This window comes from Balaenoptera musculus, chromosome X (assembly GCF_009873245.2).
Source record: "Balaenoptera musculus isolate JJ_BM4_2016_0621 chromosome X, mBalMus1.pri.v3, whole genome shotgun sequence".
Lineage (NCBI taxonomy): Eukaryota > Metazoa > Chordata > Mammalia > Artiodactyla > Balaenopteridae > Balaenoptera > Balaenoptera musculus.
The window spans coordinates 6,878,511-6,904,180 of record NC_045806.1 but is presented as its reverse complement, the minus strand read 5'-3'; the positions used below and the strand labels follow the sequence as shown (position 1 = coordinate 6,904,180).

The 25,670-nt window shown below is 50.1% G+C and overlaps 1 protein-coding gene across 1 annotated transcript; it reads left to right on the top strand.

The window, feature by feature from the left end:
• On the top strand, window positions 1-25,670 carry GPR143 (G protein-coupled receptor 143). The gene is made up of 9 exons (XM_036839248.1): window positions 1-410; window positions 3,501-3,610; window positions 4,555-4,649; window positions 11,134-11,226; window positions 13,679-13,788; window positions 15,349-15,457; window positions 16,861-16,978; window positions 18,155-18,398; window positions 25,242-25,670. The coding sequence occupies exons 1-9, from the start codon at window positions 143-145 to the stop codon at window positions 25,334-25,336; spliced, it is 1,242 nt and encodes a 413-aa protein (XP_036695143.1). The 5' UTR covers window positions 1-142; the 3' UTR covers window positions 25,337-25,670.

Below are 25,670 nucleotides of genomic sequence, written 5' to 3'. Positions count from 1 at the left end.
CGGGGGATCGGGCGGGGGCTGCGGAGAGGCCCGGGGCACATGACGCGCCCCACCCCGCACCCCGCCAAGGGCCGGCCCAGCACATGACCCGGGCGGGCCGGCGGGGTCCCGGCAGACCCGAGCCGCGTCCCCAGCACGGACCATGGCCTCCCCGCGCCTGGGGACCTTCTGCTGCGCCACGCGGGACGCCGCCACGCAGCTGGTGCTGAGCTTCCAGCCGCGGGCCTTCCACGCGCTGTGTCTGGGCAGCGGCGCGCTCCACCTGGCGCTCGGCCTCCTGCGGCTGCTGCCCGGGCGCCGGCCCGCGGGCCCCGGGCTCCCCTCGGCCTCCCCGCCGGCCACGGCCCGCGCCCCGGCCTCCGCCCGCATCCTGCGCGCCGCCGCCGCCTGCGACCTGCTCGGCTGCCTGGGTGAGGGCGCGCCCGCGGGTGGGGACCCGTCCGCGCGGCCCGCAGGTCGCTCCCGGCCGGGGGCGAGGATGAGCGCGCGCCCCCCCACCCCCCCCGCCTGGGACCCGGTCGCCGCGCGGGTAAGGACGCCCGGCCCACGGGTGGGAGGGCCGAGCCGGAGGCGGCTCCCCGGGGACCGGACTGGACGGCCAGGGGACTCTGTGATGCAAGATGGTCGGTAAAAGTTCCTTCGGGGGACCGTTGTTTTTTTTAAACAGTTTGATGTATTTGTTACTGGACTTACTAGGGAAACTTTAGACGGTGCTGTGAAGGAAAACCCAGAAAATACAATGCATCCTTAATTGTACCACTAGTGAGAGAATAACGGTTAATATTTCGTGCGCGTGCACACACACACACAGAGAATCGTTCCCAAAATGATTTAGCAGAATCAGGAAGAAACCCATATATATATTACAATTTTATTTACTTACTTGTTTATTTATCTATCTATTTAAGTTTGGGTTTTATACCACAGGTGGGCAAACTTGCAGCCTCTAGGCCAAATCCTGCCTGCTGCCTCTTATCTATGGCCCAGGAACTAAGAAAGTTTTTACATTTTAAAGTGTTTTTAGAAAAATCTAAAGAAGAAGACTATTCCTGACATGTAAATATTCCATGAAATGCAAACGTCAGCGTCCGTAAGTGGAGTCTTATGGGGATACAACCATGCCCTGCACTTGTGCACTGTTTGGGGGCATCTTGGCCCTACAAGGGCAGAAGTGAGTGCTGAACAGAGAAACTATGGCCCATAGAGCCTAAGATATCTTCTCTCTGGCCCTTTACAGAAACTTTGCTGACCGCTGCTTTCAACTCTAGCATGGCACATTTTACAAACCTCTGTGCTAGATATTGCCAAGCATTTTAACTTTTTTATTTTGGAAATTTTTTAACATATGCAAATGTAGAGAGATTGTATAATGAACTCCCTGTACCCATCACCTAGCTTCATCTATACCCCATCCCCGTATCCCACTCTCCACTGGATTAATTTGAAGCAGATTCCAGAATTTATACCATTTCACCCACACAAATCTCAATATATAGCTGTAGAAGATAAGAATTTTTAAAAAACATATATATATCACACAGATATCATTATCACCCCAAAATAATGAAAACCAGTTCCTTAATATCACTGGTGTATGTTCAGGTGTCTCATAAATGCTATTTTACAATTGGTTTGTTCGAATCAGGATCCAAATACTGTCCATGTTTTGCAATCGGGTGACAGGTGCTGGCATTTTGGAATTGTATTTTTCAGTCATGTTTGCTCTTGAAGGAAAGGCTGCTGGTGGTATTTGAAGTGCCTTCCACTGCTCTGCTGTGAGGGGGTGGCAGCAGCTTCTGGGGCACCTTGAGTGCTTATCTGGGCACAGGTGGCTGTGTGTCCCAGGCCCTGGTTCTCCTGTTCCTGGTTGTGTGATTGGAGACACTCAAGAATCCTGGCTTCAGATAAATGCTATGGAACCTCTAGTCACTTTCTTAGACTCAAGGAGTAACACAGGAAGCTATAGGGATAAAATCAATTCGGTGCAAGACAATTAAATAAAAAATTGGTTTTCTTCCTGATTCTGCTAAAGCATTTTGGAAAAGCATCTTAATAATAATCTAGTTTCTGCAACTTGAATATCTGAAAATAGAGCTGCACCCAAACATCTTTTGAGGGTCAGCAAAATAATATTCGTATATCCTTTGGCCTTTAGAAGGAAGGTGCATGACATTGCAGGCAAATGAGCCGAAGCAGGAATCAGGGGAAGGCTTGGTGACCAGACTTCCTCACTGAAAAATAAGAAATACAGATGCCTATCTCATGAGGTGGTTTTTTTCCCCCAGTTTTTTTTTTAAATATCTTTTTTTTTTTTTTTTTGGCCACACCGTGCAGCTTGCGGGATCTCAGTTCCCTGACCAGGGATTGAACCCGGGCCACGGCAGTGAAAGCACAGAATCCTAACCACTAGACCACCAGGGAACTCCCTCCCCAGTTTTACTGAGATATAATTGACATATAGCACTGTATAAGTTTAAGGTGTACAGCATAATAACTTAACATTTATCATGAAATGATTACCACAACAGGTTTAGTAAATATCCATCACCTCATATAGATACAAAAAAAAAAAAAAAAGTGTTTCTCGAGCTCAAAGCAGAGCTCTGTACTGAAAACGACAAAGCACTATACGGAAGCAAAGCATTATTTTTGTTATCTGTGCTTAAGAATGAGAAGCTGTATCTTAGGCTTTTAGTATTCATAGTCTCCCTTTAGCGGTATATGACACAGTGTATATTTGGTAGCATGTGATACGGTGTATATTTTTGTGTGTGAAATACACACACTACACTAGAGTGTAACCCTGTACTGCTCACAGGTCCCCTTGACCAGTGTGTTGCATAGTGAATGCTTAAACAAAGGCTATCTATTGACTTACCTAACAAAGAACCCTAACATATGCCTTAGGTGTGTATACTGTGTTGAGGAGAATTAGATATTTGGGTCAGATAGCAAGGAAAACTCACAAATAATAAATGTCAAAAGTAGATTATCAAGAGCTAATTTGTGAAAATCTTAAATGTATTTTTTTTAAAGAATGAAAGAACTATCTTTTTAAACGTCAGGATGTGCTTTTTCAATCATTCTTTTTTATGTGAGGGCTAGTTAACTTGGACATTAAAAATATAGCCGAGAAATATAGATTGTTATTCACGTAATCACTCCTGGGCGCCAAATAAACAAACAGACAGCATTAGGAACAGCACTGTGGCTAATGGTGGTTGACGTCGAAATCAAAGTGGCTGGATTGCTCCACTACCATAATAATTATTTTCTGAGTCTTATTTTTTTCTCTGTCTCTCTGCACACACCAGCGTGTGTTTCTTTCCTCCCTGTCTCCCTCCCATCTTTCTCTTTCCCTTCCTATCTATCTGTCTATCTGCCTACCTATCCATCCATCCATCCATCCATCCGTCCATCCATCATTTTTACAGAGTCAACAAGTCACCTTTAGATTTGCATTAGGAGCGGATACAAAGCATCACCTGATTCTCCCTTAGGTATCACAGTCCGGTCTACGGTGTGGTTAGGGTTCCCGAGTTTCGTGGACGACATCTCAGCCGTGAACGGGACAGACGTGTGGCCCGCCGCCTTTTGCATGGGGAGTGCGGTAAGTGTACCTCCCCTGGCCTCCCCCTTCCCTCCCCTTTGCCCCGCTTCGTTACGCTGTGTCCTCAAAGTGTGGTCCCATCCCTCCCGCCAGCCCACCGTAACTTTTAGAAATGCACGTGCTCAGAGCCCTCACCCCACTGACCAGGGACCCTGGGGTGCGGGCCGTCTGTGATTTAACAAACCCTCCAGGGGCCTCTGACCCACACTCCAGTTTTAGAACCACTGTGCTAGTATGTTCCCCATCCCCACCCTTAAACACACATTCAATCCTTACCTTAGATCCAGCCACAATCAAAACCAGCTGGCGAAAAAAAGAAAAAAAATGTTATCGATTTAATGGATGTATTTACTTAACAAAATATATATTTAAATATAGCAATTTGTTCATCCGTATTGCTCTGTCCGCCAAGTTAACACTCCAGTGAATGACCTCAAAGGACACTGATGCCCTGTTGACCCCGCCATCTGTGCCAGAACTGTCATCATCTCTCCCTTCCTCCCCTCTGTTGCTTCCCGGCTGCATCCCAATGGAGCCTCCGTCTTAGTATACAGATCTCGTGCTGCTTCTAACGTACAGAGCCCCTCCCTTCCTTCTACTGGGAAGGTCCTTCCTGCCCGTCCTCCTTGGTCCTCAGCAAAAGGGCTTCTCGTTCAGAGACCTTCATGCCAGCCCAAGCTGCACACCTGAGCCCTTTACCTCCCTGACTACAAGTGTAGCACAAGGCAGGGCTCGCTGGACCCGGTGCAGCTGAGCAGACAGGGCACCAAGGCACACGCCCGTCCCAGGCCACATCCCAGCCTGGGTTTCCAAGCCTCTCCGGAGGGCTTTCATGTGATGCCCCGTGACGTCAGAGGATGTGGGCGTCTGCCAGCTCATTTCACGGACGGGGCGGTCTGGAACCCACGTGCAGCAGCTTTGATGCCGGCTCTTCCCGATTACAGATGTGGATCCAGCTGCTGTACAGCGCCTGCTTCTGGTGGCTGTTTTGCTATGCGGTCGATGCCTACCTGGTGATCCGGAGATCAGCGGGACTGAGGTATTCAGAGCAAGCCCTCTGGCTTCTGCCCTAGTTTGTTGCCTGAGGGAAGGTTGGAGACACCGCTGAGCGCTCCATCTCTGTACGGCAGACACAGCTGATCAGAACCTTTCAGCTGACCCCTCCACCGAGAAACATCTGTGCCAGCTCATTTTTCTAAAAGGCTGAAGGCACAATCGAAATATCGAGGATTTCTCCGGGTGCCCCCTACCAAGAAAAAAACTGAGGATTTTAAAACCCTGAAAGCAGTATTTCAATAAATTAAATATTTGGCACAGGACAAAGACTTAAAAAAAAAAAAAAAGAATTGGCATGAAAATAAAAAATTCTGATGGTATCTAAAGGTTTAGGAAAAAAGTTCTTAGATGTATGTATTGATACAGTACGCTAAATACGGAGCCCAAGAGTTCTGGAGCTGCCAGGGGCTGCCTGGGAGGAACCCAGGAAGGGTTAGTGCCTTGGTCCTGGTGGGTTCAAATTCCTGCCCCGTCACTCACTAGCTGTGTGACTGTTGGCAAGTTGCTGAACCTCTCTGGACTTCCGTTTTCTCGGCTGTAAAACATTACCCACCTCAGGAGGTTCCTGGGAACAGTCAATGTGATAGTACCCGTGGATGGTTATGGATGGCGCCTGGCACATAGCAGGCGCTCAGTAACTGGGAGCTGGGGTGGAGCTGGGATGTGCACGTTATGGAGGAGACAGAAACACAGAGAACCTGCGTGCCAAAGAGAAGCAGGAGGGCACGGCGGGTGTCCTGGTCTCCTGGCTCCGGGCCCAGGAAGGATGTGACCCCGACCAAGTTCGTGGTCCACTTCCATTAGGTCCGCTTTGCACGGAGCCCTTGTTTGCTTTTTTTCTTTTTAAATAGCTTTATAAAGTTCATCTGTTTAAATGTATAAAATCCATTGTTTGTGAGCATATTCACAGAATTGTGCAACCATAACCATTATTTGGTTTTATGACGTGTTATTCATCCCCCAAATCTCTGTACTGGTTACTAGTCATTCCCCATTCTTCCCTCTCCCGCAGCTCCTGGTAACTTCAAATCTACTGTCTGTCTCTGGATTTGCCTGTTCTGGACAGTTCCTGTAAATGGAATCATACAATATGTGGCGTTTTGTATCTGGCTGGTTAAACTTGGCCTGTTATTTTCAAGGTTTATCCATATTGTGGCACGTATCAGTACTTCATTCCTGTGCATTGCTGAATAATATTCCATTGTTTTGCTATCTGCATTTTACCCGTTTATCAGTCACTGGACTTTTAGGTTGTTTCCATTGTTTTGACTGTTAGGAATAATGCTGCAATGAATATTTGTATGCAGGTGTTTGTGTGGACATATGTTTTTGCCATATACTTATGGGTATACACCTTGGAGTGGAATTCCTGGGTCATATAGTAACTCTGTATAACCTTATAAGGCACTGCTGAACTGCTTTCCAAAGACTGTACCATTTTACCTTTGCACCAGCAATGTTTAATGGTTCCAGTTTCTCCACATCCTTGATAACAACACTTGTTTTCTGTGTGTTTGTTTGGTTTTTTAAGATTTTAGCCATCCTACTGTGTGTGAAGTGGCATCTCATTGTGGTTTTGATTTCCCTGATGACTAATGATGTTTAGCATCTTCTCATGTGCTTATTGGCCACTTGTGTACTTTCTTTGGAGAAATAGCTCTTCACTCCCTTTTTCCAGTTTTTAATTGGGCTCTTTGTCTTTTTATTATTGAGTTATAGGAGTTCTTTATATATTCTGGATATGAGTACCTCATTAGATATATGATTTACAAATATCTTCTCTCATTCAGCAGGTTGTCTTTTCACTTACTTGTTGGTATCTTTTGAAGCATAAAAGTTTTTAATTTTGATGAAATCCAGTTTTTCTGTTTTTTTCTCTTATTTCTTGTGCTTTTGCTGTCATCTAAGAAACCATTGCCTAACCCGAGGTCACAAGGATTTATACCTTTGTTTCCTTCTAAGAGTTTTATAGTTTGAACAATTTTATTTAGATCTTTGAATTAATTTTTGTGTGGAGGTGAGGATAGGTCCGCCTTTATTCTTTTGTAGGTGGATATCCAGTTGCCCCAGCACCACTGGTTGAATAAATTCACTTTTAAAACCAACGTGAGTAACCAAATAAAGACCATATTAAGGCTATAGACTACACTGGGCAATCTTAGTGAATCACCACTCTAAAATCCTTGGTATTCCTTAGGTATATCACATCATCATTCACTTTGTCTCTCTGGCCTGAAATTTAGTACTTGCTTCATTTTTGGGTTTCTTTCTTCTACCTTTTTGCCTTAGTTCCCAACCTCTTACACATCTGTACAAAACCGAGGTATACTTGGTTGTGAAAATTCTGTAGGGGAGATAGTTAAGGTTAAAGGCTGCCAACCAGGTATATCAGTGAGAATTAGTTTTGGCTACATAAAATACATAAAACAGTAGTGACTTAAGATAGGAATTTCTCTTTCACGCTAAAAGAGGCCAGAGGTGGGCAATCTAGGGCTCTTATGATGGAAATCAGGGACCCAAGCTCCTTCTCTCTTTCTGCTCCACCATTCTATTATGTGACTTCCACCCTCAAGGTATCATGGCCCAGAATAGCTGCTGGAGCTCCAGTCATCACATCAACATTCCAGAAAACAGGAAGGAGGTAGGGGGCAATGCAAAAGGGGCCTGTTGTCCCCTGAGCCAGATCCCTTTAAGCAGGGAGCTGTTTTAAGCAGGCCTGTTGTCCATGGGAGTTTTACATACACAACAATAACATTTTCATGTTATTGACCAGAACTTAGTTTTCTGGCCACACTTAGCTGTAAGAGAAGGTAGGAAATATAGTTGGTTATCCAAGCGTGCTGCTGCTCTGCATGACATCCAGGTTCTGTTACTGAGGAAAAAAGGGAGAATGACTTTGGGTAGGCAGCGAGCAGCATGAGGAGACCTTGTCCCTGAAGCTGAGTGCAATTGTGATGGTTCCCTCACTCAGTTTGGGAGGGATCGGAGCTATGACACAATTACAGGTCTCACAGACCATCAGTTAGTTGTGGAGATAAGAGGAACCTTGGAGCACTGAACAGAAGCTAGAAGAGTATGTCTCCTGCTGTCATAGGAAATGCACCTCCACCCGTGAGGGACTGGAGTTGGACAGGGCTGTGTGACAGCTCTCTGGATCCGGAGGACAGACAGAGCCGTCAGAAGCCAGGACAGGCAATCAGGAAGCCCTCCTCACACCCCGGCGGGTGTTTGGAATTCATCTTGGAGCTTGGCGTTAGGATAGGCAGAAGTCTGCGATGTGCAGGGGCTAGAGGACGCCAGGCTTCCAGGGACCCACCCATCAAACAGGAGGCCGCCCTCCAGGGATGCCAAACGTCCAGATGCCTGCCAAGGGCAAGAGCCAGGGCAGGGTTCCAGGGCTAGGAGGACCGCCGGGAGTGAAGTGGGCTCTCCCATCAAACAGGAGCGGGCACACAGCAGAGAAATAAGACGGGTGCTCTGTAGCCACGGAGACCCAGCCGCGCCCTCGTGCCTAGCAGAAGTCACGCTTCCCAGGGTGAGGTCGCTGAGGGGCCGGCCCTGGGTGGTTTAGAGCCAGAGCTGAGCGTGTGGGTCCAGAAGCCTCCGGAGCCCCTCTCTGAATCGCCAGCTTGTTTCCAGAGCCGAGGGTGGAGTGGATTCTGTAGGTGGCAATGAAGAGCCTGCAGCTGGTGGAGAGGGGTCCCGAGGAATTCCCAGGCAGGGGGCCAGACTTCTCCGGTATGGCTGGATTAAACTCCACATTCCCGCCTAGATCCTTCCAGCATTTAGCTGTTTCCTTTGGCGCGGGAGAATTTTCCCTAAGAAATGTCATTAAGGCAGATTGAAAGTTAACATGTAAACGGCCTCTTGGGCTCCGGGTGCGGGAGACGCACGTTTTAACCATGCCGGCAGGCACCTGAGATCCCGGGAGCAGCTCTGCTTGCCCTAAGAAAAGGAGAGTGTGAGAGCAAAGAGGGTCTGGGGGGGGGACCTTCGCGTGCCTGCACGTGAAAGCTGGCTTGCCGTCACAAAAAGGGACGAGGGTCTTCAGCCGGGGCTGCTCCCGATGGATCCATCGCGGCCACATGGGTGTGGCTTTCTGGCTGTATCGGTTATTGACGTGGCCGCCGCCTGGGTTATTGACGTGGCCGCCGCCTGGGTCCTGCGGCCCGGGTCTGACTTCCTCCCCTCGCGGGCATTTGGGGCCGGCGGTGGGGGGGGGACCGAGGGCCGGGCTTTGGGGAATGCGAGCTGGCCTCCCCTCCCACCCAGGAGATGACACCAGCGGCTCCCTGCAGCCCAGGCTTGGCGTCTGGAACGCAGATGCCACCCCGCCACAGCCCAGCCCCTGCACAAAGCTGCTCCTTAGTTTCCTGAGTGTCCTGCAAAGCCTGTGACTTCTGGGCAGGACAGACCCCCACGCGCTCCCGAAGCCGGACGGTCAGGGAAGGGCTGCTCCGGAACCAGCAGCGCCAGGGGAGGCGAAGGTGCAGCCGCGTCCGCGTGGCCGCCCAGTGGGCCAGCTGTGCCGTGGTTCCTCCCTGAAGCATGCCCTTCTGGGCCATCTCTTTTCCCTCCTGTCTCCTTGTAGAAGGGCGCCCTTCACCCCATCCCTGACCACGCCCTTTGTCCCCACGGCGGATCCGCAGGGTTAAAGTCCTGATGGGCCAGGGGTTGCACTCTCTGCCAGGCGTCTGGCAGAGGGTTTTTTGTGGTTTTTTAAAAATTTATTTTATTTATTTATTTTTGGCTGTGTTGAGTCTTCGTTGCTGCACGCGGGCTTTCTCTAGTTGCAGTGAGCAGGGGCTACTCTTTGTTGTGGTGCGCGGGCTTCTCATTGTGGTGGCTTCTCTTGTGGCGGAGCGCGAGCTCTAGGCGCACAGGCTTCAGTAGTTGTGGCACGTGGGCTCAGTAGTTGTGGCGCACGGGCTCAGTAGTTGTGGCGCGCAGGCTTAGTTGCTCTGCGGCATGTGGGATCTTCCCGGACCAGGGCTCGAACCCGTGTTCCCTGCATTGGCAGGCGGATTCTTAACCACTGCGCCCCCAGGGAAGTCCCATCTGGCAGAGTTTTGAGTGACAGTGGGCATCTCTGAGGGAGCAGCCCCGGGCCCCATCCCGTTGCACAGAAGAGGCAAACGAAGGCTGTCTTGGAAGAGCGAGGTAGCTCTGCACGGGCTCAGGTGGTCTGTCGTCCTGACCCACCTGCAAGGCTGGCTGCCTCGAATCTCTCGGGGGACAGGCTGGGGTGCGTGGGAGCACAGAGATGAGGATGGAGAGGGTGACGATGAGAGAATTTGAACTATGCAGGGAATGGGGGGTAGGGGGACAAGATAGGAAACCTCCCCGCTCTCCTGGAACGTCGAATAACCACCCATTTCTTAGAGACCTTCTTCTTGGTTTCGACTGAGCATTAAGACGCTTGCATATTAGGTACGGAGGTGACTTCAGGAAGGACAGAGGCCAGGAGCTGCTTGCTTACTGGGGGAGCCAGGCACTTAGGAGGAATTATGAGGTACCCGTGCCTCGCTCCTCTCAATCTTTTATTTATTTATTTAGTTAGTTAGTTAGTTGCGCCAGGTCTTAGTTGTGGCAGGCAGGCTCCTGAGTCGCGGCATGCGTGCTCCTTAGTTGCGGCTCACGGGCTCCTTAGTTGTGGCTCACCTGCTCCTGAGTTGTGGCATGCGTGCTCCTTAGTTGCGGCTCACGGGCTCCTTAGTTGTGGCATGAGAACTCTTGGTTGCGGCACGCATGTGGGATCTAGTTCCCCGACCAGGGATCGAACCCGGGCCCTCTGCAGTGGGAGCGTGGAGTTTTAACCAGTGTGCCACCAGGGAAGTCCCCTCCTCTCAATCTTGAAAGCCTTAGGTTGAGGGAAAGAAGCCAGACGCAAAAGGCCACGTCGTGTATGATTCCCCTGAGACGAAATGTCCAGAATAGGCAAATCCATAGAGACAGATGGTAGATGAGTGGTTGCCAGGGCTGGGGGCACAAGCATGATGGGGAAAGACCACTGAATGGGTCCGGGTTCCCTTTTGGGGGGATGAACATGTTTTGGAACTGGATAGAGGTGGTGCTTGCACGGCATTGTAAGATGTCCTGAATGCCGCTGAGTTGCTCATTTTAAAATGGTGAGTTTGATGTTATATGACTTTCACCTCAATCAGAGGAAAAATAAAAACCTCACAGGCAAAATCAGGCAGCTGTTTGCCAAGGGTTTGCTCTGTGTGCATCTTCCTGCCGCTTGCGGAGCTCGGGGCTTGCTCAGCGCTGGACCTCAGGCGTGGCCGCCCCTCTGCTCCTTCCTCCCCCGGTGCCATCCTGCTCCTTCCTCCCCCGGTACCATCCTGCTCCTTCCTCCCCCGGTGCCATCCTGCTCCTTCCTCCCCTGGTGCCGTCCTGCTCCTTCCTCCCCCGGTGCCGTCCTGCCCCTTCCTCCCCCGGTGCCATCCTGCTCCTTCCTCCCCCAGTACCGTCCTGCTCTACCACATGATGGCCTGGGGCCTGGCCGCACTGCTCTGCGTAGAGGGAACATTCATGCTGTACTACCCTTCTGTGGCCAGGTAAGCCGGGCTCCCAGCAAGCCCGCTCCCCCGACGCCTGCACCCCCCCGCCTCTCTTGCAGGAGACGCCCGGGCGCTGACCCCGAGCGGGCGGGCAGGCCAGCGTCCTGGATCCGTGCAGCTGAGAGCACAGTGGGTGGCACCTTGAGTTAGCGTCCTGCCTCTGCCTGTCCCGTGCGTGTGGGTCGGTGTTGTGCGCGGTGTGGATGCAGAGCTGGGGGCACGGCTCCTGCGTACCAGCCTGTGTGCCAGCCTCCAGGCCTGTCCCCCTCCAGACGGACGCAGCCTTCCCCTGCCCACTGTTTATTTTTCATTCTTCAAACCGGCTTCCTCTGGGCGAGCAGGTGAGTTGAACATCCCAAGAATGAGTCGGAGATGGCTGGAAGACACAAAGGGTCGCTCGCTCTTGACGAGCTTATTTTAAGCCTCTGCTGTCTGCACTTTCTCACCTCTCCATCCTGTGCTGTTCTGAACACAGACGCTGGGCGATGTGGCCTCTGAAATTGTCTCAGGCATTTCTTCAAGTTTAAAATCCCATCCGTGCAACCATTTGTAAAGACTCAAGGTCCCTCCAAGGATATACACTCTAATTTTCCATGGAAAACTGAAAAACAGAGGTTGGACATTGTCTCTTTGTCTGTGATTTCAGGACAGTGTACACCCGGGATCAGCACAGCACAGCCCTCAGGACAGATCCGGCCCTCTGCCTGCTTTTGTAAATAAAGCTTTATTCGCACACAGCCGTGCCCATTTGTGTATGTATGGTCTATGGCCGCTTTACACATTAGAGCTGAGTAGTTTTGACAGAGGCTGTGAGGGTTCTGAAGGCTAAAATATTGACTATCTGCTCCTTTACAGAAAAAGTTCACTGACCTGTGGTGTAGACCGTTTCTGCCCCTTCTTTTTCAATTTCTTGTAGCCACTCACTCAGATGTCTCCACGTTGGTGTTGCTTTGTTGACAATGACTACTCCCAGGCCTCTGTGTAGATCCCTCCAAACAGCCCACTCTCCCCAGGAACCCGAAAAGGACAAATACAGAGTTAGCAGCTGTTGCAGAGGGATGTGCTTAATTGGAAAGGGAGTTTTTATCTCTGGCCTCCACCTGTGGGATCCTGGGGACGTTGCGTCTGAGCGTGAGGGAGCCATTGCTGCAGGGCACTCAGGAGCGCCAAGGTGCCCCGCAGTCTCCACGAGGCCGCCCCCCTGAAGCATCTCCATCCTTATATCCATCCTCAGAGCCCACGACGACCCAGAGCCCTTGGCGCTCTGCAGGCTCCCACCCTCTCTCATTTGTTCCTAACGTTCAGCACCGGCATCCGAATCTCATCTCTTCCTCCTTTTGTTTCCCTTTCTCCCCTCAAGCCCTTCCAGACCATAGTTTAGCTTTCACAGCTGAAGAGGAAAGCTTCTGTTAAAAAGAAGGTAGCGACACAACATTGTAAGTCAACCGTACTCCAATAAAATACGGCTTTCAGGGTAAAAACCAAAACACACAAACAAAAAAACAAAAAGAAGGCACCATCCTCAGGTGGTATTGTCATCCTTAAGGCAACAAAGATGGGCACTGCATTTTTCTTAGCTGTTTTCATGCATTTTCAGCCACTTTCCCCTCTGGTGTGAGCACTTCACACATATGAAAACGAGAACACTAGCATTTTTCTCGTTCCACCTTCCGTGGCCACAGGAGCTGTTCCCTCCTCTGCTTTTCCACCCTGTCTGGGGTCGGGCCTGGGCAACACCCCCTTTGCTTTGGATTCTCTCCTCCTCTTTGCCATTTTCCTCTACACTATGTGTTTGTTAACTGATAGCCCCGACCTTGGTAACATACCTGTGTGTGGCACTCCACCATGTCCTGTGGCGACGGATGATTCTCAAGACCCATCAGTAGAAATCCTGGTCCTTCTCCCTGAAAAGAACCAGTGAAATGATTATCTGTCACCATGAGAACAGATATCCTGTGCAGCGTGAGGCTTGGGTATTTTGAGTTGGTCGAGGACAGAGCTTGGATCTTATTCGTGATGTCAGCCAGGCTTAGCACGTACGTAGAAAGTGCTGAAAACCAGCTGGTTCATAGAATGCCTTTGTCTTGCTTGAAAGACAAGTGGGGGGAGACCCACTTGTTTGAGAGACCCAGCGGGGGAGTTGGGGGGCGGGAATCCACCACCCCAGAGAGCCTTTTCCTCTCTTCACCTTTTCCCAGCAGGGAACTTTAAAAGCTCCCTGATTTACGAGACAAGCAGAACCATGATGGATCCTCCTTTTTCTTCTGTGATTTATCGCTTGTCCGCAGACGTGAGACATGAGTCAGGTTTCCTTCGGGCAGAGTCAGAAGTCGATCTGTGTGTCTTTCCCTCTTCGATCTGGTCCTCTTATCTCGACTTCCAGATAAGTCGGCGCGTCTCAGGCAAAGCCCCGTTTTTTCCCGAGAATGACCCGGCTTTCCTCCCTCAGGTGTGAGAGGGGTCTGGAGCACGCCATCCCCCACTACGTCACCACGTACTTGCCTCTGCTGCTCGTCCTAGTGGCCAACCCCATCCTGTTCCGAAAGACAGTGACTGCAGGTAAACCACGGGGAATTTCTCTGGGGGCCAGGCCACGGCTACGGCCCCAGGCCACGGGCTCTGATCATTGTCTGGGACCACGGACCTCGTTTGTCATCCTCCAGAGAGGAGCAGAATACAGCTGGGGAAAGTGAGGGGGTTTAATCAACGAGAGGGAGCGAGCCTACTCATTGATGGGCTGTACGAGTTCTTGGCCAACGTCTGCCAGCTCAAAGCCGGGACCAGGGGGCTTTTCACTTCTGTCTGGGCTCATCCTGAGTCTGCCATTGGCGTGCCCCGGAGGACCCGAGTGGCCTTGGAAAACTGCGGAGGGGAGATGGGAGCGGGAAAGGAAAGGGCAGCCGAGGGGAAGGGACGGATGTGGACTGAGCTGTCCTGGGAGCCTGGACCCTCCCGTGATGTCTGGGCCTGTGTCTTCTCCCACTTGGGCAGTAAACAGGAAGGAGAGCACAGGAAGTGAGTCAAATGCATCAGGAAGAACTGGGTGAGAGGGATCTTGTGAGTCAGCGGAATGTACTGGACAGACCTCCGGGCCAAGGCAGGGGACCTGCATTCCAGCCCCCATCCCATCCTCAAGGAAGCGTGCCCTGGGGCAAGTCTCCAGGCCCCTCATGCCGCCCTGTGGGTCCCTCACGGGCAGAATGAGAAGAAAGAAACACACCTTAACAGAAAGGTCACTTGAGGATCAGCTGTGGATCGTAGAACTTTAACCCAAGTGAAGTGCTCTACCACTAGGGAGAGAAAAATCGCTGCAGCTCTTTGGATCTCTCTTTGCATATCTGCATTTAAAACTAGTGTGCTGTACACCTGAAACTAACACAACATTGTAAATCAACTATACGGCAATAAAAATTAAAAACAAAAAACCCCTCCCCCCAAAAAACTAGTCTATTAAATATAGCTTTTTGTTTTTTTAACAAAATTGCATTAAAAAATAGTGATTTGGTTACATCAAACAAATGAAAATGACTTATAGAAAAAAGAGTGGAAAGAAATACACTAAGATGATAACAACGGTTGTCTCTGGGTGAACTACGGGTTATCAATTCTTTCCTAAAACTTTTTTATATTTTCCAACTTGTCTGCAAGGATAAATGTCAAATCTTTCAACAATTTAAAATAGTGAGCATGCATTATTTTTATAGTAAAAAATACAAACCGTAAACAAATATGGTTCCCGAACTAGTAAAATCCAGATAAAACCCAGAGTGTAGTTAACAGCACTGTACCAGTGTTGATTTCTTCATGGTGACCAGTGTGACTGTGGTTGTGTAAGATGTTAAGTCTGGGGACAGCTGGGTGTCGGGAACTCTCGGTACTGTCTTTGCAAATCTTGTGTAAATCTAAAGTGATTTCATAGTAAACGTTTAAAAACTCTATATTCCCGTGCGTCTCCGAGAAGTCCCAGGTGGAGGTGGTGAGGAAAGCATGGCCGGGTCTTGCTGGGCTTCACGCGCTCCTGGTTGTGCTGCTGAGCTCCCATCTGCTTTACTGCCCTTCCTTTGCACGCGGGAAACGTAAATAATGAAATTACGTGCTGTTCCCCTCTGCTCTTCACAGTGGCCTCTTTACTAAAAGGAAGACAAGGAGTTTACACGGAGAACGAGAGGCGGATGGGAGACGTGATCAAGACCCGATTTTTCAAAATAATGCTGGTTTTCATTATTTGGTAACCTTTCTTCTTTTTTTAAAACTCTCGCTGGGAAGGGAAATGCAAACCGCCTGTCATTTGCTTTTCCAAGTGTGACCTGAAAGTTCCAAAGGGAAGCGTCTTTGGAGAGGAAATTTTTAAAACTTGTGCTAGGTGCCTTTGGAGGAAATGCTTGCGAGACAGGAAGGCAAGTCTACCATCCGTGAACTTCTGGAAGGATATTCACATCTACTCAAACTATATAAAAAGCCCTAAGAACGAAAAGTCCCGAGTTTAGTTTTGATGCATCCCAACCATATGCCTCCGGAGTTTTGTCCCATTGCTAGGGTTAGCATTCAAATCAAGTGCCTTCTAAATCCACCCATTTGCAGCAGTCTTTTTTTTTTTTTTTTTGCCGCACAGCATGTGGGATCTTAGTTCCCCGACCGGGGATCAAACCCGCACATCCTGTAGTGGAAGCGTGGAGTCCTAACCACTGGACCACCAGGGAAGTCCTTGCATCAGTCTTGACACCAGGATTCCTGTATCTGACAAGATAATAGGGCAAGGGCCCATCTTTAGTGTTATGACTCACCGCTCAGGCAAGAAGGGTAGAGAGTGGGACTTCCCCGGCGGTCCAGTGGTTAGGACTCCACGCTTCCACTGCAGGGGACATGGGTTCCACCCCTGGTTGGGGAGCTAAGATCCCACAAGCTGCGTGGCACGGCCAAAAAAATAAAAATAATTTTAAAAAAAGAAGGGTAGAGAGCAATCTTCCTGTCCTCAACTGTCCACCCACCCCACCATTCCCCCTAACCGCCCCCCCCCACCACAGGTGTCGTGCCCCAGCGTTTCAAGTGGGTGTGCTGGGCATAGACCTGTAACCAATGCAAAATCGACTGGAATCAGGAAACACTTTGCTGTGGTGAAGCAATGCTTCGCAAGACAGAGCACGCCTTTGTGGGGTTAATAATTGATCTGATGTGGGGAGGTTTGTTTGGACAGTCTCCTGCGAGAGACGTAAATTAGCTCCTTCTAAAAATACACTGACCTTGTGGTTTCAAACGTCACCTCCCTGCCAACAATAACCTCAAAAAATTCAAACATAAAATGTCAAGATTTGTTTTGGTCTCCATCAAAACATTAGCTTACTCTTCAGAGGAAGGATGAACTCTGGGTTATTTGACATGTGCTAGAACCTTCCACCTGATGTGGTGTTGAGTGCGACCATCAGAAGCACCTGTTGGTCTCTGCTTTGGGCTGAGAGGGGTGGCATCTCTTACGTCAGATTCTTGGTGTGCTGCGTCCTCCTTGCTGCTAAGCAGGCACTGCCCCCGCCCCAGGACTTCTAGGTCTCGGTAGGCATGGTCCCTGGCCCCCAGCGTTAAAAATGAATTATGTCACATGTTCTCTTCACCTGTGGGCCGTTTTCTTTCTAACAGTTGGGTGTCGAATATCATCAATGAAAGCCTTTTATTCTATCTTGAAATGCAACCAGATATCAATGGAGCCTCTTTGAAACAGGTCAGAAATGCAGCCAAGACCACGTGGTTCATGATGGTAGGTCCATCTTAATTTAAAATGTTCTTCCTAAAGAAAAAAAAAAAAGGGATAAAACCACTCAGAAGTATGATCTATATGTTATTTAAATATGCAGGGAGTTGAATAGGTTCCTGGGATGCTTACATCTGGCCTTGGTCCACGAGCTAGCTATTTTCATTCAGTGTTGGGACCGTTATTAAATGGATATGACTCTGGTAAATCAACTTGGCAAGTGAATCAAACCTTCCAGGCAGATTTAAAATATCAGGGAATTTCTCTTGAAGAAATGTTTCAGACTGAAAAAACCATAGGGATGTAGGTATTGCTTATAACATTATCCGTAATTATAAAGCATTATAGATAACCCAAATTGTTTTAAACGAAAGGGAATGGTTAAGTTAATGATGGTCTTTGATCTTGAGGAATGTTATGCCGATGTTGAAGATGACAATGTAAAAAAATGACAATTGTGAAATCTAGTGTTCAGTGAAAAATGCAAGATCTAAAAATTATACTGATTTCAACTACCTAGTAACACGTGTATGAAAAAATGTTGGCGAGAAATACACAAAATCATAATAAGGTGGAAAGAGCATGGGTAGTTTCCCTCAATGTTTTCATTATACTGCATTTCCAAGTACAAAAATCCATACGCGAGCTGTTAGTGGAGAGACGCACGGTGCCCTACACAGAATTAAAATTTACGTTGCTTCAGAGTCGGGGGAAAGCTGATTCAGGAGGCTAAGACCAGCATTAGCTGCCTCCACCCCTGCCTGTGCTGTGGTCACGTGCAGGGACCACACGCAAGCAAAGTTTCCTAGACTGTTAGGCTCAGGCGCCTTTGTGCACTCACATCCTGCCAGGGGCGCGAGGGGCAGGGCCCCGAGTCCCTGCGGGAGAGCGCGGCCACGGGCCAGAGGTGACACAGCCCTGCTGGGCCGCCCAGGGCCTCCCCTCTCCCGCCCCCCGCCTCTGGTCTGACTCAGCTCCTCTCCCCACCCCACCTCCTCTGTCTTCAGGCACCTTTGAGGGCCCAGCACCTCCAGCCAATCTCTGTCTCGCCCCACACCAGCCAGTGGGGCAGGTCGCAGTGAGGCCAGCCCAGCGGGCCCCGAGTCACCCTGGGACCACCCAGTGCTCTGATATCCACTGTCCCACCGTGACTCACCCCTGTCTCTCTGTCCTCCCTGCCAGGGGATACTGAATCCAGCCCAAGGGTTCCTGCTGTCCCTGGCCTTCCACGGCTGGACAGGCTGCCGGCCGGCTTTTCGGGCTCCCAGGAAGGAGATCCAGTGGGAATCGATGAGCACCTCGGCCGCCGAGCGGGGTCCCCCGTCCCCGAAGGGCTCCCGTGAGGCCCGGGAGAGCCCCGCTGCCGGGAAGGAGGTGCGGGCCGGCGGGCACACTTCCGACGAGGCCTTGAGCCTGCTGTCTGAAGGTAAGAGCCCCTCCACCAAGGCTGGCAGACAGCGGGGCCCCTGGCTCCCCTGGAAATGCTTTTATAAACGGCGAGGTGGCTGGTGCATAGGATCTGTCCTGATGTCTGGAACCTGCTTCAAGGCGAGAATGGAAAGTGACAATGTTAGTCTTGCATCTCATCCTCCTCCTCTCCTTTTACTACGATAGTGGTAACTTTCCTCTGGTTATTAAGCACTGTAGGCTTGTAATAATTATAACTGGCTCCACCTTGGGCTGGGTGGCATTTTGAATATGACATAAATTGCCACTTCAAATCCGTCGCGAGCGTTTGCTGTAAGACAATGAATGGTACAACCTGACCTCTGTAGCTTTTAGTTGCAGCTTGGTTTGTCCACCTCATTCGGGGACATTTAAGATAACACGCTGGTCGTCCGGTGCTGGCTCTTCTGATCTGTCCTTTTCACTTCAAGACTCTAGCACTGTGGTCCTCAGATTGGTCCTCTTTTTAAGCTCCTGTTTAATCTGATTTGGGGTTATGTCTATTAACCCAGCTGATAAGGAGGAAGAAAGTATCAGTTCAAGGCCCAAATAATGTTTCTCTAAAGATTGCCATCTACTAAACCTATTACATACATTTTATATTTATATATTCATGCATACTATTTATATAAATAAACCTATTATATGTACTTTTCATTAAACATACTGTAACCTTATAATTTATCATTTGCTCTGCATTCTGAATTTACTATTACAAAAAGCTCATTTATATTCTAATCAAGATTGGTAATGAGAGAGAATAATCGCTAGACCTACGATCCTTATTCCTTACTAAATCTCAGGGACTGTCATGGTTATGATAGCTGATTAATTTTACCGTCCCTGGTCTATGCAGATCTTTATTCCCTTGAAAGATTCTTCTTGAGCAGACATTTTGCTGTTAGCATTGAGTAACAAGACTGGAAATTCTTTACAAGAAGCGGACACGTGTTTGCAGCACCTCCTCTGGGGGTCAGGGGGTTGACTCCCACAGATGCTGCTTGGGGAGGAGGCCACCCCACACCCTCCTTCTGTCCCCACTGAGGCCCTGAAGCCCCTCCCTCTTCCCACTTTATTACACTGGGGCTGGTTGAAAACGCTTTTAACCAGACTGCATCGCTCTGCGGCCCACGTACCGTCTTGCACTCATGCTTGACCGCTGCACGTGGTAAGGGCCCAATAGTCGTTTGTAATGATTATGTTAAATTACACATTTTTGGTGGGAAATTCGTTCTAAAAGGCCTAAGAGTAATTAATTATAAGATGTAAAGACTTCTTAGACATAAGATTTAAAGAATTCTTAGTAACGTAAGAGTTGGGGTACTGTGTCAAATATATCTCAAAAGAGCTGGGGAAAAAAAGAGTTGAGATCTTCTTAACCATTTTTTTTAGTAAGACTTTGTAATGAGTAGGCACTTTCTTTGCATAAAAGCAACATTTGTCAAGCTTGTTAGAAGCAAGGTGGCACATGGCCTCAGTATGAGGAATGGACTTGCTACGCAGGAGCCATGATCATAACCTCCAGGAAGGGCTCGTGGCTTCTGGGCGCAGGACTGTCCATCTGGGCCTCCTCCAAGTGAGCTGAGGACTAGCCCTTCCTGCAAATCTCACTTAGTATTTCTTGACCTCTAATAGGGTGCGAACGACAGTGATTTTCATGAGATTAAATAGATCTTTGTGCTATGTGCTTAAATAGTGCTGGGACACAGAGGGCATTCCATAAATGCTAACTCTAGTAAGCATACATAAGTCCCATTACATATTCATAACCTGAGCGGAGACATGGAGCAAATGTTGGCGAGATATAGAATGAAAGAGTCCATGAAAATTTCCAATCTGCGTTTAAAGTGTGAAGGCAGAGCAATCGGGCTAACGATGTGGATACGTGTCAGGAAACAAGCCCGGGGCAGAATGACCCCCACGCGGGAGACTCCTGTTCTTATACCACAGGCTGTATACGCTGCTGCCAGAACCCTCAGGAAACGGCAGCCTAATGTCTACAGTGGTAATCTTGGAAATGAGATACGGCTGGCTTGGTCTTGGGCTGTTTCCTTTCTCCTCCTTTCCAGCCACTTTGCTTTTAGTCTCTTTAGTAAAGGTGGGGAGCTACTCATAATACAGAAAGTACTATTACATGTGGGAGAAAAGCCCAGAGATACAAACTCAAAGCAGTAAATACAATTAGGCTTCTCCCTGTTTGCATTGGTTAAGGTGAAGCTTGACTGGTTTATCATATCCTTAAGCCTCTATCTACTACTTTAGGATTCACTTCGAGGCCAACAGGCTTACACTGAGCCTCCGATAGGAAGTATCTGACGTGGTGTCTGGCACTTACTAGGTACTTGACATAAGTTAACTGAGTTTGAACAAATATTCATCGAGCCTCTGCAATATGGTCAACAGCATTTTAGCTGAGGGGCGGGGGCGGTGTGTGTGGATTGTGAGTGTCCCTGGGAAGTGTCATGTAGGAAACTTGCAAGTATCAGTTAAGACAATACTATATTTTATTCTAAAAAGTCTGATGCGTTAAAGGGACACAGAAAAGGCAGGGCCTCCATGGGTGTTGGCACATGGGTGAGGGTTTCTGGAGGAGGTCATGTTCAGGCTGGGTCTTTCTTGCACCGCAGACTGCAATGGGAGAGGGGGAAGCCCGGAGGACACCCTGTGTGGAGACTCAGGGCAGAATGTCTGCACGTTGTTCAGGGGTGGCCACAGCATGGGGTTTGTGGGAAGCTGGAGAGGCAGGTCGGGAACAGATAACGAAGGGTTTTTACGGATTCTGCTAAGGAGTTTGCATTTTATCTAGTGGCCAGCGTGAGGCCAGTTTGCATTTTATCTAGTGGCCAGCGCGAGGCCAGCTAAGGTTTTTAAGTGGAGAGATACACTCAGATTTGCTTGTAGGACTAGCCTAGTGAATGGATGTGGGAGAGTTGATTGGATGATCATGCTTCGTGGCCATGGCAACAGCTAACATTGAGGGGATCTCTGTGTAATTCTCTATGACAACTTCGTTCAAAATGGCATCTTTATGAAGAATCGGAATTTCCCTTGGGACTAAAAGTTAAGAAAAAAGGGTACTTCTCACAAATAAGCAAAAACCTGGTTGGTTTTTATCTGGTGAGCACCAGAAAACCTTAAAATATTATTTCCTCTGTCCATGAGCTTTACGAAGCGTAGTGTCTGATCTCTGGCCCTTCTTTAACAGGGACACTTTGTGTTCACAACGGAAAAGTTCAGGATCTGATGGATACTTTAACCTTATCATTGCCTTCAAGGGTTGGGGGGTGTGTTTCTCAGGAGATCTGCTCCCCTAGCCTTCAACGTCACCCTGGACCAGGTTCCCCCAAGCCCCGCCCACCGGCAGGGGGCACGGCTCCGGTGGCAGGGCGGGGCGGCAGTGGAGCTGGGGGCGTGGTCACAAAGGGGGCGTGTCTTAGGCAGAGGCCTGGCGGGGAGGGGCGTTGACGAGAACAGGCCTTCCCTTGCTGTGGCAAAGCAGAGGGGCGTGGCCACAGGGATAGGGGTGTGGCTGTGGACAAGATGGACCACGGGGTATAAGGATTGCGTCAGTGGGGTAGGGCCGAGACGCGGGGCATGTGGGGAGGCAAAGAAGGCTGTCGTTAGAAGAGAGCACGTGTAGTGTGTCCACAGGTAGGAAGCTTGCGGCCTCTGCAGAACACAGTGGATGGAAGTGAGGGGGCGTAACTGTATGTCTCTCTCGCACGTCTTTTCTCTCCCCCCAGTTGTCTTTCCCACAATTCCCTGTCTCTCTCACAATACCCTAGTTCTGGCACCATTCTCTCTCACCCACATTGCCCCTTCTCTCCCCTAATCCCTCGTTGTTCCCACAATTCTCCATCCTCTCCCACAACCCCTTGCTTTTCTCACAGTTCTGTGTTTCTCCCACAGCCCCCTATTGCTCCCACAATTCTCTTCCCACAATTTCCCATTTCCTGCCACAATCCTGGATTCTTCATGGTTTCTCAGAAACCTGTTGTCTTCTACAGTTCCTTTTGCTACCGCGTTCCACCACTCCCCCAATTCTTTTTCTCGGAGAGATTTCTGTTCTCTAGCATAATTCCTTCTCTCTGACAATTGCCCGTCATCTGCCACAGTTCTCTCTCTCGCAATGCCTCTCTTCCACAACGGCCAGTCTGCCCCACAGTACTCTTTTCCCCGTAATCCTCTGTTCTGCCTGGCAATTCCGTATCTCCTGCCCCCCACCAAGTTTCTGCCGTTTCCCACAGTACTCTTTCTCCCACCATTGCGTCTCCCCCACATCTCTTTATCCTCCATCACAGTTTCACACCTCCCCAAATTGCCTGTTCTCTCCCGCACTTCCCCCTCACTGTCCCCATTTCTCTGTTCTGTCTCATACACCCCATTCTTTGTCTGTGATTCTCTCTGCCATCACTTGCCCCTCCACGTAACACCAGGTGGCGCCATGGGTCGTGTTTGCCAGGGGAGTGTGAGAGGGAACACGCCCCAGGGCCTCCAGCTCTGTCGGGCTGGCTGCACCCAGTTGAACACCTTGAAGGGGACGCAGGCCCAGGGGTTGCACGCTCTCCATGGCTCATGCTCCTAACCACCTGGTTGGGTTTCTGATCTAGCGCCTCGAGGCTTTAAGGGATCCAAGAACAGCAGCTGAGGGCACCGGAGGCATCCAATATGCCTCCCAAATGTCAGGTCTGCGTGGAGCCGGGACGTTCTCGAGAAGCTGCCTGGGCTTGCAAGGCTCCCTGACGGGAGTTGCGAGGAAGGCGCTCGGCCCTTGGGCACTGGGAGGTCGCTGGCAGCTGCGTTTCCTGCACGCACACTCACATGTGCACACGCACCGATAGAGAGTTAGTCCCTCACCCCCACCACCATGGCCTCTTTGGATTTGCTTCTCAGAGACTTTTAAGACCAGACGAGGAAACCCATGGAAAAGCAGGCCTGCTGGAAAGCCCAGCTGCAAGCAGCCGGCCAACTCGGCGCAGGCGGGGCTGGGGGCCAGGGGCGCGGGGCGGGTGTGTGTGTGTGTGTGTGTGTGTGTGTGTGTGTGTGTTCAGCGGCGGCGCTGGCGTCTGAGGCTCAGGGTTGTCGTGACACACAGGGGTCTCCTCCGTGGAGCCCCGGGGGACGGGCAAGGAAGCAGGAACTCTGAAAAAGGGGGCAGAATATGTCCCAAAGTGTCAGGTCACGGGCCAGACCTTGATCACGAGCTCCCGTGTGACCCTCCAACCCAGAGGCTTTTTGAAAAGACCATAGAAATCGCACACAAGTTCCCATGAGCCCAGGACGCGCTCAGGAACGGCGAGCGACGCCGAGAGAAGCCAGCCTTCGGGAAGTGCCGGTGAACACCTCCGGCCGGCGGGCGGTTCTGGAAGCGGAAGTGGCTTCCCCAGGCGTTTCCAAGCCCACAGCGTGCTGACGGCCTCTCCTTTTCGCCCTAAGTGTCCTCTAAAACTTGGCATGTGGCTCTTCTTACTCCAGGCTTGTTCCTGCCGGGTTTTATACGTTAGTCTCCATGAGTGCTCTGAGGTGCCTGTGCCGTGTCCCACGGGTGTCAAGGTGGTGACCCCACGGTATTTAGCCATTCAACGTTAGCTTATCGTGCCGGGGGCTGGTTGAGGCACTACAGATACCGTGGTGACTAGGGTGGACAAATGCGCTGTCCACTGAGACTCTCCATATAATTATATAATAATTATTATAGCAGCATTTGTGAATGAAAGTCACAAAGAACTGTATAATATTCAAGGCAGCGAGAAGTGCTGCGAAGAAGAACACGTCAAGAGGGGGCAGGAGAGTGGTTTTAGATGGGCGTCCCAGACACCTCCTTGAGGAGGAGGTAACATTTGAGTTGAGACCTGAATGCGGTGTGGGAGTGAGCCATGAGAAAATCTGGAGTGCTTTGCAGGCAGAAAGAGATGTGCAAAGGCCCTGGGGCAGCACTGAGCTTGGATGTAAGAGAAGCATGTACCTGAAGGTTGTGAGTGAGCAGAGGGACATGAGGGGAGGAGGCTGCAGCCGTCAGCGGGGCCTCTCGGTGGAGGGAGTTGGGATTTGGAGATGTTCCTGAAGGGCAGTCACCTGCCCCATGCACAGCTGAAAAGGCCACCCTCCTCTATGTCTTCCTTCGCTGTATTCCTGACACACACACCCTAGAACCTGGCATCCAGCAGGCAAGCCTGGATATTTGTGGAGTGATATCCGTAGAAAGAACAATTCTGACATCTGTTGCAAAGATCTCCCACACCTTCTAAAGGAAGGCGTGTTGTTGGGATGATTAAACAGACCTCCGGGATTACTCTTTTGGCTGGAGTGATGTTTGCTTTCATTCTACTGATTGTTACCTACGTCCCTCCTCTTAAATTTTAGTAAGAGGAGTCCTTGGGGCACCTCGTGGCATTGAGAGCAGGTGGCCGGGTGACCCCAGAGTGCTGTTGCCCCCGAGTGACCCCTGGGCAGCTGTGCCGTCACCACAGTGCACTGAGGTCTCGGGCCCCTTAGACAGCGTGTCCCAGGGCTCCGCAACTCCCCCGTGTCAACAGTCTGTTTCCGTTTGGGCTGCAGCATCCACAGGGTTTGGCTGAGATGCGGTGAGCTGCCCAGTGGGGAAGTTTGGAGGAAGGGAGGCGGGGGTGGACCTCCCTTCAGGGAGGTCGTACATCAGCTGCCCCAGATGATTCTGTATGATTTTTGTCCTTTGGAATGATTTAACCACATGCAGGTGAAAGTATCATGTAATTTTCTTTTATAAATACAGACGGTTGGGAAGCTTGTGAAAGACGTTCTCGGACACGGACATCATCACGTGACAGTCTTTTTTCCTCTCCAGGTTCTGACGCCAGCACAATTGAAATCCATGTTGCAAGTGTGTCCCGCAACGGAAGGGAGACTGAATCTGTTCCAAAAGCCCAGGGAGACCTGTGAGAGGACGAGACAGAGGTCCAGACCCCGTCTCCCTCCGACTCCACGTTTCTCATCCCTTAGGACTGTGTTCTCGCCTGCAGTCAGCGCACTGCAGGGTGTAGCGTCCCCCCAGATCTCACTCCTATCACCACGTTAGCGTATTCCCCAGGACCCTCTTTGTGGTAGGAGGGATGATCCGTGAGCCTGCGCTTGGGGATGGCAGAGGGAGTCCTTCGAGATCAGACACTCTGCAGCTTCTCCAGACTCTCCACTGACATTAGTTTTTCTGATCTGGCTGTAATGTTAAATGCCAGATGCAGGTCCTTGGAAAAGTTAATAAAGTAGCTGTGTCCGA